The sequence below is a fragment of the Rhinatrema bivittatum genome, chromosome 2, assembly GCF_901001135.1.
Source record: "Rhinatrema bivittatum chromosome 2, aRhiBiv1.1, whole genome shotgun sequence".
Classification (NCBI taxonomy): Eukaryota; Metazoa; Chordata; class Amphibia; order Gymnophiona; family Rhinatrematidae; genus Rhinatrema; species Rhinatrema bivittatum.
Window position 1 is genome coordinate 618,724,255 of NC_042616.1, and position 19,007 is coordinate 618,743,261.

At 48.2% G+C, this 19,007-nt stretch overlaps 1 protein-coding gene across 1 annotated transcript in view; it reads right to left on the reverse strand.

The window, feature by feature from the left end:
* LOC115085327 (coiled-coil domain-containing protein 178-like) overlaps positions 1–19,007 on the reverse strand; it is a 205,574-nt gene that overhangs the window by 56,103 nt on the left and 130,464 nt on the right. Inside the window, exon 5 of the mRNA XM_029591203.1 lies at positions 13,606–13,640. Within this exon, the coding sequence (XP_029447063.1) occupies positions 13,606–13,640 (35 nt within the window). The remainder of the gene's footprint in view (positions 1–13,605; positions 13,641–19,007) is intronic.

The following is a 19,007-nucleotide window of genomic DNA, read 5'->3' on the forward strand; positions in this document are numbered from 1 at the left end:
TAGATGGAGAGAAAAGAAATAGAAAAAAAGACAATATGTGAGGAATTGGCAAAAAAATAAGAAAGGGGAGGTGGAACAAAAAAGCCTGTGACCAACTGATTAGAAAACTAAGATCAGACAGCAAAGGTAAAAAAAACCAAAAACTTTTTACTGATTGGCACATGTAATCTTTAGTAATGTGCAAGAGTAGCACTTTCTCTATGCGGATCTCACAATGTACGGGGAAGTGGAAACCCACAGGGCTTGCACAGAGGAGGCAGCAGAATGGGCTTCAGTGCCAGTAGCAGCAATCAGCGCCTCCCCAATAGGCATGCAGCATCACTGACAGTGGCAGCAGAGTAATGAGAGAGACTCCGAGGTTGCTGGCAAAAGAAAGAGAAGGGGTCTTGCCTTTAGTGTGTGCATGTGTATGAATGGGAGTCTGCCTGGGGGTGTATGTGTGTGAATGCATGGGTGCCTGCCTGAGGGTGTGTCTGTGTATAAGAATGTATGGGTGTCTTCCTGGGGTTTGTATGTGTGAGAATAGGTGCCTGCCTGTGTGTGGTGTATGTGTGTGTGTATGAGAATAAATTGGTGCCTGCCTAGGGGTCTGTGTGTGTGAGAATGAATTGGTGCCTGCCTGGGGGTCTGTGTGTGTGAGAATGAATGTGTGCATGCCTGGGGGATGGTGAGGGAGTGGTGTGAAAATGAATTGGAGCCTGCTTGGGAGTCAGTTTCAGTGTGTGAGAATGACTGGGAGCTTGCCTGGGTGTGTGTGTTTGTGTGAGAATGATTGGGAACTTGCCTGGGGGTGTGTGTTTGTGTGTATGTGAGGGAACCAGAGAGAATGAGAGCATGAGTGTGTATGAGAAAATCCAGGGGAGTAAGAGTTTGTGTGGGGGTTGTGTGTGGAGGGGCAGAGAGTGTCTTAGAGCCTGAGAGTGTCAATGTCTGTGAGAGCGAGAGGTTATGGTGGGTATAAGAGCATGAATGTGTATCTATGTGACAGTGTATGTGTGAAAGAGAATGGACATGTGAGTATGTGTGAGAGAGAGAGGATAACCTCCTAATCCTTGACAATATCAGGGTGACTGGAAATCAAGAGCTCCCATGTATGGACAGCAGGGGCCTTTTAAAATCCTTATTAGTTTTAATTATTGGGTGTTATTTGATATATGTGCTGTTTTGAAATATTTTATTGGTGTTTGGGAAATTGTAAAAAATGTATATGATTTTAATTAATAGAAATTCTATTTATCAGTAGTTTTAAAATATTATTTTATTAGTATGGTTTTACTATTATAACTGATGCTTTATGTTTCTTGATTTTATTTGTTTTATGAGGAATGGTGGTTCTGTTTTTCCATTGTTAAGACACAGAGTCTGGCTTCTTGGGGTTTCCATTTCAGTTTTTTCTAATTTGTGCTCCTTTGTTTTGTATTCTGTATTTGGTGAGGGTCTGTGTCTGCTCTGTGTGTGTGACCATGATGAGAGATTCTGCTAGCATAGGGATCTATAGCAATCTGGTTTGTTTTGTTTCCTCTGTAGGTGGTGTATTGGTATTCTAGGACCCAGTGTAATATTTACCCTTGCTTTTTCACAGGTAGGGTTATTGTTGTTTGAATCCTTGGTGTTATTACTGTTATGTTACAATGGGATTGCAGTATAGATTTTGAGTATCTTTTTTGCGGGGTTTTGTGTTACTTCACAATGTGCTGCTTGTGCTGCTGTTACTGTGAGGTGACACCAGAATTTGAAAATATCTTTTACTTTGATGAGCTGTAAGGGAAACATCCAAGCTCCATCGTTTGGGGAATTTCAGTGGATGCAGAGTTACAGAACTGGAGGTGCAGGATTTATATTGACATTCTGTCCCTTCCTATAAATTCCAGACTTCACTCTCATAGCCATATAGAATTAGTTGAAAGAGGCAATCAAATAATTTTATAGTGTGAAACTGGCCAGCTTTTTAAAATTACGCAGAAGACCCTTTGGACTTTTTTATTAAAACCAAATATTCAAAAGCTGTGTTCATCCCATCAAGCTCATATATCTCATTAAAGATGTAAATTGAATAACACAAAAACTTTGTTTTATTATTGTTACTCATAAATTATAAAATAACATTATTTATTTATTTATTTAATTTAAATTTTTGTATACCGACATTCGTTAAGCAAACATCACATCAGTTTCCATGTAACATAAAACTGGCCAACAGGGCTTTACAATGAAACTGATAAGGGAACTGGGAGGTGGGAAGGGGGGGAAACAAAATGGAAAATACTGTACAAATATATAAGCGTAATAACATGGTTAGATATAAGCAATAAGAATTATATACAAGTAAATTATATACAAGTATTATATACAAGTAAACATTAATCTTGGAATATTATATATTTTTAATATAAAAGGTTTTCATGAGATAGGTTGTGTCGTGAAACATTTTATTTATTTATTTATTTATTTATTTCTTTTATATACCGACGTTCGATCGAGATATCACATCGGTTTCCAGATAACTCAAAGAATAGGGTAGTAACAGCCCTATTTTACATTATAACATTGTAATAAAAATAATAAATTGTAACATTGTAATAAATATAACAAATTATACAAATTATAACAGGAATAACAGGATTACGTTGAACATTTGATGTAGTATATAACATATGTACATAAATGACTTGTTGATGAGGATATATTAAGGTTAGGTTGGCAGGGAGGGTTGAAGGGGGGAATGGGGGGGGATAGGAGGGGGGAAGGTGGTGCAAGGGAGGGAAGATGGTGATGCGAGATGCTTGTGTAGGGGGGCGTGGTGTGTTGCAGTTGAATTTGGGTAGGTTACGTGTCAGGTGGGAATGCTTTTAGGAACAGCCATGTTTTGAGGTGTTTTTTGAAGACTTGCAATGAAGGTTCATTTCTGAGACAGGTGGGGATGGAGTTCCATAAGGAGGGGCCCGCAATTGTTATGGCTCGTTTGCGGGTGACGTTGAGGTGTGCAGATTTGAGATTGGGTACGGCTAGGAGGCCAGTGTTGGTGGATCTGAGAGTTCTTTGAGTAGGGTAAGGTTGTATTCCGTTGTTTAGCCAGTTCATGTTGTTGTTGTTTATTTTTTTGTGCATGAGGGTGAGGGTTTTATACTGGATTCTTTGGGTAATGGGTAGCCAGTGGAGTTCTTTGAGAGTGGGTGTGATGTGTGAGGATTTTTTGTTGTTAGTGATGATTCTGGCGGCAGCGTTCTGTAGCACTTGGAGGGGTTTGATGTGAATTTCTGGTAGGCCAAGGAGGAGGGAGTTGCAGTAATCAAGTTTTGCGAAGATAATTGATTGAAGGACTGTTCGGAAATCGTGCTCTTGGAGAAGGGGTTTGAGTTTTTTTAGAGTCTGGAGTTTGAAGAATCCATCCTTGATTGTATTGGAGATGTGTCGTTTAAAGTTGAGATGGCTGTCGATTGTTACTCCTAGGTTTCTTGTGGACGGCGTGGGTGAGATTTGGGGCACTCCCGGGTTGGTTGTGCTTCCTGGGTGGTCGGAGGGGGTGCACTTGAGTGGAAGAGAGGGTCGGTCATCGTGGATGTGAATGATTTCTGTTTTGGCTTGGTTGAGGCATAGAGATAATTGAGATAGCAAGTGGGATAGATTTGAGCTGAGTTTGTTCCATTTTTCCATGGTTAGTTGAATGGACTTGTTTATGGGGAGTAATATTTGTATGTCGTCTGCATAGATGAAGTAGGTGAGGTTTGCCTCTGAAAGGTATTTGCATAGTGGGATGAGGTAAATGTTAAATAGGGTTGAGGATAGGGAAGAGCCTTGAGGGACTCCATGAGTGAGGGGCACTTGAGAGGATTCAGATGAGTTTGTCTTGACGATGTAGGATCTGTTTGAGAGGTAGGAGTTGAACCATTTGATTGTGGTGTCTTGGAGACCAATTTCTTTAAGTCTAGTGAGGAGAGTTCTGTGATTGATGGTGTCAAAGGCGGCGGATATATCAAGAAGTATCAGGAGGAAAGATTTGCCTTTGTCGCGTCCTCTAAGGATGGTATCAGTGAGAGAGAGGAGGAGGGTTTCAGTGCTGAAGAATTTTCTGAAACCATGTTGTGCGGGCTGTAGAACATTATAGGTTTCAAGGTGTTCTGTGAGTTGATTGTTGACTGTTTTTTCGATGATTTTTGCTAGGAATGGGAGGTTGGAGACTGGTCTGTAATTTGCTGGGTCGGATTTGTCGAGTTGAGGTTTTTTGATGATTGGTTTGATGATGGCGTTTTTGAGTTTTTCTGGGAAGATTCCTTGTTCTAGGGATAAGTTGATGATGTAGGTTATTGGTTTGACAATAATCTCTCTGATGAGTTTTAGGGTTTTGATGGGGATGGGGTCTAGAGGGTGTGATGCAGGGTTGGTTTTTCTGATGATAGGTTCGATTTCTGTGGAAGCAACGGGTGTGAATTGTGACCATGTGTGGATGGGAGGGGGGGATGTCAACTGGGTCGTTGTAGTTTTGGGGAATTTTGGCGATGATGTTGTTAACTTTGTCCTTGAAGAATTGTGCTAGTTTTTCACTTGAGATGTTGCTGGAGTTTGGCTTATTGTCATTTTGGATGGGGTTGGTTAGGTCTTTGACATAGGCGAAGAGGGTCCTCGGGTTATATTGGTAATCATGAATTCTTGATGTGTAGAAATTGCGCTTTGCTGTGTTGAGGTCTGTTGTATAGTTATGTAGTAGTGTTCTGAATTTGTCTTTCAGGTTTGAGGTGGGGGTTCGTCTCCATTGTTTTTCAGTTTGTCTCAGTGTTCGCTTTGAGGTTTTCAGTTCTGGGGTGTACCATGGAGCTCTTTGCTTTGTAGATTGCTTGATTTCCTTCCTTATCGTGGGACATAATGTATTGGCTATGTCTGTGTTGATGGTTATCCAGGAGTTTGTGGCTGAGTTGGCATCATTTAAGTTGATTGTTTTTAGTGCCTCAGGTAGCACTTCGGCGATGTCTTCACTGGAGCATGGTTTGGTGAATTCGATAATTCGGTTGTTTGTTTGTATTGGGTTGGATTGGATTTGAAGCTTGGCTTGGATGAGGCTGTGGTCGGACCATGGGGTGGGGGTTGTAGAGGGTGGTCCAGTTGCAGATATTTTGTTGTTTATGAATATTAAGTCCAGGGTATGGCCCGATTTTTGAGTGGGCGTGTTGATGATTTGGGTGAATCCAATGGCAGACATGGTGGAAAGGAGTAGTTCGCTTGTGGGGGAGGGAGGGTGGGTGTCGATATGGAGATTGAAGTCTCCTAGTATGATGGCTGGCTCTTGTAAGTTTATGTGGGTTGTGATGGATTCAATCAGGGGGGAAAGGTTATGTTGTAGGCAACCAGGTGGGGCATATAGGAGGAGTATTTGGAGATGTTTTGATTTGAATAGGTTGGTCTCGATAGGAGGTGGTAAGTTAAGGGAGTGGGAAGAGAATTTAAGTTTTTTGTGTGCTAGGAATAGTAGGCCACCTCCCTTTCTTTTGCTTCTGGGAATGGAGAAAATATTGTATGTGTTTCTGGGCAGTTGATTGAGTAGGACTGTATCAGAATGTTTCAGCCAGGATTCGGTTATACAGAATATGTCTGGTTGGTCATCTGTGAGTATGTCATGGATGACTGGGATTTTTTTGGTGATCGACTGTGCATTAATGAGGAGGAGGGAGATGAGAGTGATTGTGGTATAGGGTATGTTAGGGTTGGTGTGAATTTTGGTGAGGCGTCTAGTGGTGGGTGTGGCTTTAGGAGTGTGGTGGTGGTTGTGGCGATGGATTAGTTTGGGGATGTATTGGTCTGAGGCCATTGTGTGGGTTTTGAGTGGTGGCAGGGGTTGTCAGGTTGTTGAGTGTTGGATGGTTTTTTTTTTTTTTTTTTGTTTGTTTTAGAGATTCATGTGTTGAGTGTTGGAAGGAATATATGGGGGCTGGCAGTTGCTGGGGGCTGTGGAGGGATTGGAGGGGAGAGCAGTGAAGACAGAGGAGTATACGGGGTACACAAAGGGAGTGCACTAAGGAGCGCACAAAGGAGCAGGCTCCTTTGGCGTGCTCCTTAGGCGCGCGACGCTAGGCGCGCGGCGCCTGGGAGTCTGTTACATTTGAAATTAAAGGGCTAAACAAGGTTGTCCCCTGATTGGCTGTGCGCCGGCAGCGTGTCCCTCGGAGGCGGAGGAAGGTCGGCCCGATGACGGAGGCGGTCGTGGGTAAGTGAAATCAAGTAGGCCTTACCCCGGCGGGCCTCCGGCGCCGATCGCGCAGGCCCTGCACTGCTCCCACTCGCCCTCTCCGTTCGGCGGCGTCCGCTTGAAAGGGGCTCAGTCCGGGAGCCTCTCGGGTTTAAAGGCCAATCAGGGCTGTCCCCTGATTGGCTGTGCGCCGGCAGCGTGTCCCTCGGAGGCGGAGGAAGGTCGGCCCGATGACGTCAGCGTTTCTCGGCGGAAGGCAGGGGCTGCCTCGTGGTCGGGGTCGGAGGCGGTCGTGGGTAAGTGAAATCAAGTAGGCCTTACCCCGGCGGGCCTCCGGCGCCAATCGCGCAGGCCCTGCACTGCTCCCACTCGCCCTCTCCGTTCGGCGGCGTCCGCTTGAAAGGGGCTCAGTCCGGGAGCCTCTCGGGTTTAAAGGCCAATCAGGGCTGTCCCCTGATTGGCTGTGCGCCGGCAGCGTGTCCCTCGGAGGCGGAGGAAGGTCGGCCCGATGACGTCAGCGTTTCTCGGCGGAAGGCAGGGGCTGCCTCGTGGTCGGGGTCGGAGGCGGTCGTGGGTAAGTGAAATCAAGTAGGCCTTACCCTGGCGGGCCTCCGGCGCCGATCGCGCAGGCCCTGCACTGCTCCCACTCGCCCTCTCCGTTCGGCGGCGTCCGCTTGAAAGGGGCTCAGTCCGGGAGCCTCTCGGGTTTAAAGGCCAATCAGGGCTGTCCCCTGATTGGCTGTGCGCCGGCAGCGTGTCCCTCGGAGGCGGAGGAAGGTCGGCCCGATGACGTCAGCGTTTCTCGGCGGAAGGCAGGGGCTGCCTCGTGGTCGGGGTCGGAGGCGGTCGTGGGTAAGTGAAATCAAGTAGGCCTTACCCCGGCGGGCCTCCGGCGCCGATCGCGCAGGCCCTGCACTGCTCCCACTCGCCCTCTCCGTTCGGCGGCGTCCGCTTGAAAGGGGCTCAGTCCGGGAGCCTCTCGGGTTTAAAGGCCAATCAGGGCTGTCCCCTGATTGGCTGTGCGCCGGCAGCGTGTCCCTCGGAGGCGGAGGAAGGTCGGCCCGATGACGTCAGCGTTTCTCGGCGGAAGGCAGGGGCTGCCTCGTGGTCGGGGTCGGAGGCGGTCGTGGGTAAGTGAAATCAAGTAGGCCTTACCCCGGCGGGCCTCCGGCGCCGATCGCGCAGGCCCTGCACTGCTCCCACTCGCCCTCTCCGTTCGGCGGCGTCCGCTTGAAAGGCATTATGTATATATTTAAGGAAACATACATAAATTGTCAAAATACATTTCGTTCGTTTAACATTTAACCTCTGGTTTGCTAGTAGACTGAATTACTGTGTCCCAAAATTATGTTTGTCTAAAAAGTGTGTCACCAACATGAAAAGTTTGGAAAGCTCTGCCCTAGATATACTGGTGTGCCACCTGCGATCCCTCAGTATATGTGATATCAAAGCAGAAGTAACTAAATGACCACTTCCGCCACTGCCCCCTTGTTTGTTTGTTTGGTTTTTTTTTAAACCCACTGACCATATCAAGCAGTAACCTCCTTGAAAAACAGGAAACAACCATGACACCATAAAGCGTACAGTAGAACACAAAACAACAAACTTACCGTCTAAACTTTCCAAACAGCTCTAAGTATAATCTGTAATCGAAGATTATTGAACACGAGCAGACTCCCAGAAACCGTGGGCGGGCATCTGGACTGATCCTTGGTACTACAGGAATGAAAATTATCAGGTAAGAAACTAATTTTCCTTTCCCTGTACATACCAGGATCAGTCCAGACTGCTGGGATGTACCCAAGCCGCCTTAACTGGGGTGGGACCCCGAGAGTCCCGCTCGAATCACGCTGCTCCCAAAGGACTCCGCAGACGGACCATGAACATCCAAGCGATAATGCCTGGCAAACGTATGCAAGGATTTCCAAGTGGCCGCCCTGCATATCTCTTGGCAAGTCGCTTGAGAACGCAATGAATGAGCCTTAAGCCCATCAGGGACAGGCTTACCACAGCCAATATACGTGGACGCGATTGCACCCTTCAACCATCGGGTGATAGTTGTCTTGGATGCCTGAAGACCCTTCTTGGGCCCATTCCACAACACAAAGAGGTGATCCGACCTTCGAAACTCGTTGGTAACCTCCAAATACCGCAGGAGTACCCGACGGACATCCAAACGCCTCAAGTCTCGACCTTGAGAAGACTGAAGTTCCTCCTCCAAAAAGGAAGGTAATTCCACCGTCTGATTAACATGAAACGCTGAAACCACCTTCGGCAAGAAGGAAGTAAGGAGACTCCTGACGCAGAAATGCGCAAGAACGGTTCCCTGCACAAAAGAGCCTGCAGTTCTGAAACACGACGAGCTGACGAAATGGCCACGAGGGATACTGTCTTGAGAGTTAAATCCTTCAAGGAGGTGGTCTTCAGAGGCTCAAAGGGAGCCACACACACAGACCCTGAAGAACTAAGTTCAAGTTCCAGGACGGACAGGGAACTCTCACAGGACGCAAGTTCCTAACTCCACGTAAAAAACGGGCAACATCCGGGTGACACGCAAGGGAAAAACCTTCAACCTTACCTCTCAAGCAACCCAGAGCTGCCACCTGAACCCTAAGCGAATTGTAGGCCAAACATTTCTTCAGACCATCTTGTAAGAACATAAGAATATGCCCCACGGACAAACATCGGGGCGAAATCCTTAGATCACCACACCAAGCGTGAAAAACCTTCCAAACCCTAGCATAAGTAAGCGTAGTGGAAGATCTGCGCACCCGAAGGAGAGTAGAAATGACTGCGTCTGGATAACCTTTCTTCCTCAACTGCCTCCACTCATAAGCCAAGCCACCAGACAAAAGCGATCCGCCAGATCGAAAAATACCGGACCATGTCGGAGGAGATTCGGAAGATGACCCGGCCGTAGTGGACCGTCCACCGCCAGATTGACGAGATTCACAAACCACGGGCGCCGCAGCCACTCCAGAGCCATGAAAATCACCAGGCCCCGATGGGATTCTATGCGCCTTAACACCTTCCCCACTAGGGGCCACGGAGGAAACACATATAGAAGGATGCGAAGAGGCCACGGAAGCACCAATGCATCTACGCCTTCCAACCTGTGTTCCCGCCTTCGGCTGAACAAACGCGCCGCCTTCGCATTTAGCCGAGTCGCCATCAAGTCCAAGCGCAGAACCCCCCAACACTGGGTGATGAGATACATCGCCTCGGCCGACAGCTCCCACTCCCCTGGATCTAGATGCTGCCGACTGAGGTAATCCACCTGAACATTGTCCACGCCCGCAATGTGGATGGCCGCGATGCGTGATAAGTGACGTTCCGCCCAGGCCATCAACAACGCCGCTTATGTCTCCACCGCACAACTTCTTGTGCCACCTTGCCGATGTATGTACGCCACTGTGGTCGCGTTGTCCGATAGAATTCGTACCGCTTGACCGCGCAACATCGGGAGGAGGTGACGCAAGGCCAAACGTACTGCTCTGGTCTCCAGACGATTGAAATACCAGGTGGACTGGTGCACAGACCATGTCCCCTGCACCACTCGGGACTGGCAGACCACCCCCTAGCCGGAGAGGCTGGCATCCGTCGTCACAACTATCCAAGACGGAGGCTCCAGGTCCACCCCTTGCAGAAGATGGTCCGGGGTTAGCCACCAAGAGAGACTGGAACGGGCCGGCTCCAGCAAAGGCAACTCCAGACCGTAATCCTCGGATCTGGGATCCCAACGAGAAAGAAGCGCTCTTTGTAACGGCCGCATATGCGCAAAAGCCCATGGTACCATCTCCAGAGTAGACAACATATGACCAATGACCTGCAAATAATCCCAGGCCATAGGTAACTGAAGGTCCATCAGTTTCCGCACCTGTGTCATTAGATTGATCATGCGTTGATGCGGCAGAAAGACCTTGCCCACCAAGGTATCGAAACGGGCGCCCAAGAACTCCAACTGTTGGGTCGGTTCCAGTCGGCTCTTCGCGAAGTTGACTACCCAACCCAACAATTGAAGTTGCTGCACCACCAAGCGAAACGCCCGTTTGGACGACGCTTCTGACTTCGCCCGGATGAGCCAGTCGTCGAGATAGGGATGTACCAGGATTCCTTGGCGATGCAGGGAAGCCGTCACCACTACGAGAACTTTGGTGAACACTCATGGAGCAGTCGCCAACCCGAACGGAAGGACACAAAATTGGTAATGGTTCCTGAACACCATGAACCTCAGGTATCTCTGATGACCTTCTCGGATTCCAATGTGAAGATACGCTTCGGTCAGATCTAAAGAAGCCAAAAACTCTCCCTTGTGGACGACCGCAATAACAGACCGTAGTATCTCCATACGAAAGCGAGGAACACGTAATGCCTTGTTCATGCGCTTAAGATCCAAGATTGGTCTGAACGCGCCCTCCTTCTTTGGAACCAGGAAATATATGGAATACCGACCAGTCCTGTGCTCGGCCGGCGGAACCGGCACTACTGCTCCCAGAGTCCGCAAGCGGTCCAAGGTTTGAGCGATAACCCGCTGCCTTTCTGGAGGACCGCATGGTGATATCATAAAAAGATCCCGGAGGGGATGAGCAAAATCCAACTCGTAAACGCGCCGAACCACGTTGAGGACCCATTGATCCGACATTATCTTGACCCATTCCTCCCAAAACCAGGACAACCGACCCCCGATAAACGGGACGGAGGAATGGGCCTGCGCGCCTTCATTGAGCAGCCTTGTTGGGAGCGAAACCTTGCGAGGATCCCTCATGCTGAGGCCGCCTGCCACGAAAGGAAGGAGACCAGGACTGGAACCTTGTCGCCTGCTGCTTTTGGGAAAAGGAACCACCCCTTCCCATACGGAACCACCGTTGGCCCCGAAAAAGAGCTCTGGCATTCCCAAAGGATCTAGACTGACGAGGTTTATCCTCCGGCAATTTATAAACCTTATTTTCTCCCAGGTCCTTAATGAGCTGATCCAACTCGACGCCAAACAACAACTTACCCTTAAAGGGAAAAGAACCTAGCCGTGCATTGGAGGAGGCGTCCGCCGACCAACGACGGAGCCACAGCAACCGTCTGGCGGAAACTGCAGAGGACATAATGCGAGCCGAGGTCCGCAATAAATCATATAAGGCATCCGCTGTATAGGCGACCGCAGTCTCCACACAGTTGGCTTGCTCCGCCTCGCCCGATGGAAGCTCCTGTGTAGTAAGCAGCTGTTGGACCCAGCGCAGGTTGACCCTCTGCACGAGACTGCTGCACGCCGCCGCCTGGACACCTAAGGCCGCCACGTCAAAAATGCGCTTTAACAATATCTCCAACTTCCGATCCTGGAGATCCTTCAAGGCTATCCCCCCGTGACGGGGATAGTAGTATGCTTAACCACGGCCGTGACCGCCGAATCCACCGAGGGGGTCTTAAGAAGATCCAAGGATTCTGCCGGTAGGGGATACAGCTTATCCATAGCCCTGCTCTCCCGCAACGAGGCTTCTGGAAGCTCCCATTCCTTGGACACAATCTGCCAAACCTTGGGATGGAAGGGGAAAGTTTGAGGGGGGGCCCGCAGGCCCGCCATAGCCACATCCCCCGTGGAAGTGTCCACTTCCTGATGCGGAGCCGTAAGCTCTAACTCCTTCAGGACATGAAGAATTAAGAAGCTTAACTCGTCCTTACCGAATAATCGGAGCACCTGGGGGTCATCTCCCTCGACGGGTCCCTGCTCGTCCACTATCATCGAACCTGGTGCACCCGGAGAATCCTGAGCGAGGTCCGGCTCCACTGGACCTCCAGCCCCCCCCCCCACCCCCCAGTGGGCGGGGGCAACGAGCCCCAGTGTTCCCCTGATCCAAAAAAGTCTTGGGGATCTTCGGAGGAGAGGGACCTTCTGCCTCCCATCCTGCCTCTGCCTCTAAAAAAGCTTTGTGCATTAGCAGCACAAACTTAGAAGAAAATGGAACTGACTGCTTTAAATCTTTCAAATCTTTCCTCACTGATCCGGAAGGAGGGGGGGCTCGAGGACCCTCCGAATTGGGCGGACTCCACGGGCTCAAGTCAGGTGGAGAAGGAGGAGGGGAGGCTCCCTCCTCCGACGCTGAAAACTCTGCCTGCCACGTGTCCAAGATGGCCGCCACCCTCCTCACCAAGGGAGGCGGGGCCGAAGATCAGGTGCCCGGCGTCCTGCGCTGCCGCGCTGAAGAGGGGAGAGAGGAACCGCTGCGGGCAGCGCTCGGCCCCCAAGAGGGTCTCTCGCCCCTGGGAAGACATTGGGAGCAGAGACCCTCTCAGGAGAGTCGCAGCCCCGCCACCCCGCAGGCCGTGCAGGCCGAAGATCGCGGCATCCCGAGGCCGGGCCGAAGCGGAGCAGCAGAGAAAAGTGCGCCAAACAGCAGCAGGTCAGTGACACTCACTCCTAACGCGCGCCGGGTGAACCAGCCACCACCTCCGGAGTCCTCAGAGGCACGGCAGGCCGGGGCTGTAAAAAGGGAGCTCACTGCCTGTCCCCAACAGGTCTTAAGTGGCTCTGTAGGAATAAATGTTACACTTTATTTTTTATTTAATTTTTTTTTTTTCAAAGCCCCCTTCAGGGAATTAAACCCTGGGATAGTGGGGGAGGGTGACCGGCCCACCGGTAAACTCTCCCCCAGCCTACTGGACACACTAGTCCGGGAAATCCAAAAAGGGCAATGCCCTCTGTGCCTGCCCCGCCACTTGGCTCCACGCTGCGCTGAACAGACAGGCCTAAGCCAACCAACATACCATTCTTTGTCTTCTTCCTTTTTTTTTTTTTTTTTTTACATGAAGAACCCCCCGAAGGGAAGAAACTAGTTGATCTAGCCAGACACGGAAAAGAGTAAATTCCCAGACCAACAAACCTAACCAGGACAGGACCGCAGGTTATGCCTCTCAATCTGCTGGAGTCAGAGAAAATACTGAGGGATCGCAGGTGGCACACCAGTATATCCAGGGGGTGCTTTTCAGCTTTTCTCTGACTCCATCTGCTGGAGGGGAGGCATAACCCAGCAGTCTGGACTGATCCTGATACGTACAGGGAAACAACCTGATTGAAGGGATTTATTGTCAATGAATGTCAATGAAGAAGTAATAACATCTTTAGCAATCTTAAAAAGAGCAGTTGAGTAATTGCTAGAAGGACAGAGGACATTGTTCATTGAAGATATTATCTTACCTATCTCCATCTAGGAGACACCAGAGAAGGATGTCTAGATCGAACCAAATGGAGTAATAGTATCATTACACCATAAAGGAACATCAGAAAAATAAATCTCAAAACATGCTTCTGCAGATGGCACATCAGCAGGAGATGATGAAACATTTGAGGTACATGTAAGATTCCTCTGCCCCCCCATAGTAACCTTAATTTGGTTAAGTATCTACAGAATTATGTAACATTAATATGAAAGAATTCTTACCGTACAACCTTTGTTTTTTCAGCTGCATATTTATGCTGCAAATACAAAAGATAAAATTTACTGAAAGATTTAAGCACTATTCTTGTTGTAATACATCATAAAGTGATACAATATTTAGATGTTCTAGGAAATAAAGAACTATGACAAAATATTATCTTAATATGACTAGAAACCTGCATAAAATCTTTTAGCAGTGAGTTGTAATTATGTAAGTTTAATTACATACATTATTTTTCATTAAGAAAAGCATATGTGCATTTTTAAATATCACATTCAGTCAACCTTTAATTACTAAGGGCCTGATTCACTAAGGCTTTTATTCCCATTCTGTGTCTATGGGAAAACAGTTTAGTGAATCAGGCCCTAAGTTCTTATAAAGCCAGACTGGTGATAGACTCTTTCTTATTATTTATTTATTTATTTAAAGTCTCTTATATACCGATAGCCGTTCGCACATCGCATCGGTTCACAAAGAACAAAAAAAACTTTTGGGCAGCGCTCTTACATATAACCGATAACAATACAGATAACAGGGGGAGTAGGCAATGCAAATTAATAGATCAATAAATAGTGAAAACTATAAAATATAAACATACATAACAACTATACACAAAGCATCAGTAGTCATAAAAGCGAAAGGCATAAATCGTTGGTCATAAGGCATTCTTAGTCGTAGAGCATACTTAATCATAGGTCGCTGAATCATTTAGAGAGTGGTTTTATGAATTGGGCGGTGTCAAGGGGTAGGCTTGCTGGAAAAGCCAGGTTTTCAATTTTTTCTTGAATTTGGGACGGCCGGCGCCATTTTGTGCAAAATGGCGCCAGCCGTACGGCAAAACGATTCGAGTGCAGGAGGTCGCTCCCGGACCCCCGTTGGACTTTTGGCAAGTCTTGTGGGGGTCAGGAGGCCCCCCAAGCTGGCCAAAAGTCCCTGGGGGTCCAGCGGAGGTCCGGGAGCGATCTCCTACGCTCCTGACGTCGGGGGACAAAAAACAAAATGGCGCCGGCGCTACCTTTGACCTGTCATATGACAGGGCAAAGGTAGCGCCGGCGCCATTTCTACAACGCACCGCAGGCCCGAGAGTAAAAGATCACACCGGGACCCCCTCTCTGGATCCCAGGTAATTTAAGGCATTTTGGGGGGGGTTCGGGAGGGTGGGAGATTTATTTTAAAGGGTCGGGGTGGGTTTTAGGGATGTTTTAGTGTGCCGGTTTTCCCGCCCTCCCCCGATTTACGATTTACATGATATTTACAAAAACAAAACCGCGACGATCCGATTCCCTCCCCCCCCCCAGCCGAAATCGATCGTTAAGACGATCGATCACACGATTCACATCTCTAGTGGCTAATGTAACCCCAATATTTAAAAAGGGCTCCAGGGGTGATCCGAGAAACTACAGACCAGTTAGCTGAATTCAATGCCAGGATAAATAGTGGAAAGTGTTCTAAATATCAAAATCACAGAACATATAGAAAGACATGGTTTAATGGAACAAAGTCAGCATGGCTTTACCCAGGGCAAGTCTTGCCTCACAAATCTGCTTCACTTCTTGAAGGAGTTAATAAACATGTGGATAAAGGTGAACCGGTAGATGCTGAGGTAGATCTTCAAAACATACGCGCGCGCAAACAAAAGTACACCAGATTTTATAAGATAAGCACGTAGCCGCGTGTATCTTATAAAATCCAGGGTCAGCGCGCACAAGGCTGCGCAAAATCGGCAGCCTGCACGCGCTGAGCCGCGCAGCCTGCCTCCGTTCCCTCTGAGGCCGCTTCGAAATAGGAGCGGCCTCGGAGGGAACTTTCTTCTGCATCCCCTTCCGCATCCTTCCGCATTCCCCCATCCCTTCCCCTCCCTTCCCCTATCTACCCCACCCCCCAGCCCTACCTAAATCCCCCCCCCTACCTTTGTTGGACGCCTGCTTGAAGCAGGCGTAACTTGCGCGTGCCGCCGCAGTGCCGGGGGACTCAGGACCGCCCCCCCGGCCCACCCCCGAACTGTCACCACGCCCCCGGACCCGCCCCGGACCGCCCCGGGACGCGCGCGCGCCGGCGGCCTATGCAAAATAGGGATTTTAAAATCTACCCCATAGTGGGGTAGATTTTATAATTTTGAGCAAGCGCGAACAAAAGTATGCTGGATTTTATAAGATACGTGCGTAGCCGCGCCTATCTTATAAAATCCGGGGTCGGTGCGCGCAAGGGGTGCACATTTGTGCAACCTGGGCGGCGAGCCCAGCGAGCGCTGCCTGTTCCTTCTGAGGCCGCTCCGAAATCGGAGTGGCCTCGGAGGGAACTTTCTTTCCACCCCCCCCGCATCTTCCCCTCCCTTCCCCTACCTAACCCACCCCCCCAGTCCTATCTAAACCCCCCCTACCTTTTGTTGGCAGATTTACTCCTGCTGAAAGCAGACGTAAATCTGCGTGCACCAGCGGGCTGCTGGCGCGCCATCACCCGACCCGGGGGCTGGTCTGGAGGCCTTGACTACGCCCCCGGGCCGGCAACATACCCCTGGTCCTGCCCCCTGACACGCCCCCTCCCTGCCCCTTTTACGAAGCCCCGGGACTTACACGTGTCCCGGGACTGTGCGCCTATGCAAAATAGGCGCGCAGGGCATTTAAAATCCGGCCCAGTGTATTTGGATTTTCAGAAGCCATTTGACAAAGTTCCTCATGAGAGGATTCTAGGAAAAGTAAAAAATCATGGGATAGGTGGCAATGTCCTTTCGTGGATTACAAACTGGCTAAAAGACAGGAAACAGAGAGTAGGATTAAATGGGCAATTTTCTCAGTGGAAGGGAGTGGGCAGTGGAGTGCCTCAGGGATCTGTATTGGGACCCTTACTTTTCAATATATTTATAAATGATCTGGAAAGAAATACGACAAGTGAGGTAATCAAATTTGCAGATGATACAAAATTATTCAGAGTAGTTAAATCACAAGCAGATTGTGATAAATTGCAGGAAGACCTTGTGAGACTGGAAAATTGGGCAGCGAAATGGCAGATGAAATTTAATATGGATAAGTGCAAGGTGATGCATATAGGAAAAAATAACCCATGCTATAGTTACACAATGTTAGGTTCCATATTAGGAGCTACCACCCAAGAAAGAGTTCTATGCATCATTGTGGATAACACATTGAAATCTTTGGTTCAGTGTGCTGCGGCAGTCAAAAAAGCAAACAGAATGTCGGGAATTATTAGAAAGGGAATGCTGAATAAAATGGAAAATGTCATAATGCTTCTGTATCGCTCCATGGTGAGACCACACCTTGAATACTGTGTACAATTCTGCTTGCAACATCTCAAAAAAGATATAGTTGCGATAGAGAAGGTACAGAGAAGGGCGACCAAAATGATAAAGGGGATGGAACAGCTCCCCTATGAGGAAAGACTAAATAGGTTAGGACTGTTCAGCTTGGAGAAGAGACGGCTGAGGGGTGATTGGCTAGAGGTGTTGAAAATCATGAGAGGTCTTGAACGGGTAGATGTGAATCGGTTATTTACTCTTTCGGATAATAGAAGGACTAGGGAGCACTCCATGAAGTTAGCATGCGGCACATTTAAAACTAATCAGAGAAAGTTGTTTTTCACTCAACGCACAATTAAACTCTGGAATTTGTTGCCAGGGGATATGGTAGTGCAGTTAGTGTAGCTGATTTAAAAAAAGGATTGGATAAGTTCTTGGAGGAGAAGTCCATTACCTGCTATTAATTAAGTTGACTTAGAGAATAGCCACTGCTATTACTAGCAACAGTAACATGGAATAGACTTAGTATTTGGGTACTTGCCAGGTTCTTATGGCCTGGATTGGCCACTGCTGGAGACAGGATGCTGGGCTTGATGGACCCTTGGTCTGAACCATTAAGGCATGTTCTTATGTTCTTAAGAGGGAAAATTGATGGAGAAATGATGGGGGTTGGGTTGGGGACAAAGGTGAGAATTGGTGAACTGTGGTAAACATTTCTCCACCCATCCATCGACCCACTTTTAGTGATGCAGGTAGCAGCTGTCCTCCTCTTGTAGAGCCCGACTGAGGATGATGGTCAGTGCAACTGATTTCTTTCAGTCAACATGGACTGCTAACCTGCTTCCTCCTCTCATGGACTGTGCAGGCTTAAGATGACACTTCCTCTTCTTTTGCCCATGCAAGCTGCTGCTGCCACATCCTCCTCCCTTGGTCCATGCAGACTACTGATACCACCTACTTCTCTTTGGCCCATGGAAGCCTCAAACAAAAAGGTTCTAGGATGGTGTCCCAGTATAAAGTTACCATTGCCGATGTCAATTCACATGGAATACTTTCTAACATTGCTAACTGCCATTGATGTCAGGGACTATCATAGGTAACTTATATCAAAAACTGCCCAAAAAAGTTTAGGATAATTACTGTTTGTTTATATAATAAACATATATCTTCACTTGATGATAGACTGAAACAGTTATTCTTGAAATACTGGCTTAGGTGCAGCACTGTGCACTGCAATGAAAGAGATCCAGTTTCAATTCCCAAGCTTCACACCTACTCCTTGGGCTGACAAGGACCAGAGATGCTGTGGAAACAACGTTCACAGCCTCCAGAAGGGAGAGTCACATATGGCATGTTGTAGCAATACCTACTAGCAGGTTCAGGAGAGCATGTGCAAGTTCTGTGGCCCCTGGCTATAGATTGTCACGCCAATGACTGAGCAGAAAAGAAGGGAAAATGATAGAGAAAACAATAGTAAGCTGAAAATTAAGATTCATGATCCTATAGTAGGGGTTAACAAATCCTTTTTTTACATAAGGCCACTTTTGTGGCTCTCACCTGCATCAGGTGCCAACTCACCTCAGAGCTCCATTTTGATAGGGGTGGAAAGTCCTTCTCAGAGCTCCAGCTGGGGAGCAGAAGAGGGGCTAAAGAATCTCCCTGCGCACTAGGCAGTAAGTAAACAGATGTTTGCAGGTGTTATGAAACCGCTATCTGATGGGAGGAACAATCAGATAGGAGTTAGCAATCTGTAATATCTCAGATATCGTCTTGATAAGGAGTTAGCAATCTGTAATAAATCTGCTGTTAGTTAGACTGCGGAGTTAGCAATCTATTGTGAAAGCTCTGTGTTAGAGCTGGTGTTTAGCAATCTGTTATATCTGTTAAGAATCTGTGATAGTAGTGGTGAATCCCTGGGCCGGTGGCAGATGACCACGCCCCCGTGAGGATATCCCGAGAAGGACCACCGGCTAGGCTTGAGTATGGAGACAGACACACATAGTTCTTTTATTAAACTGGTTTTGGAAACCACCAGAGGTGGCAGTAGAGAGCTGATATGCCCAGCAGGGCTGTAGTCCCTCAGGCACTGGAACCGCGATCCAGGATGGCTGAGCTGTTGAGAAACTGTAAAAAGTGAGTAGGTAGTGTAGT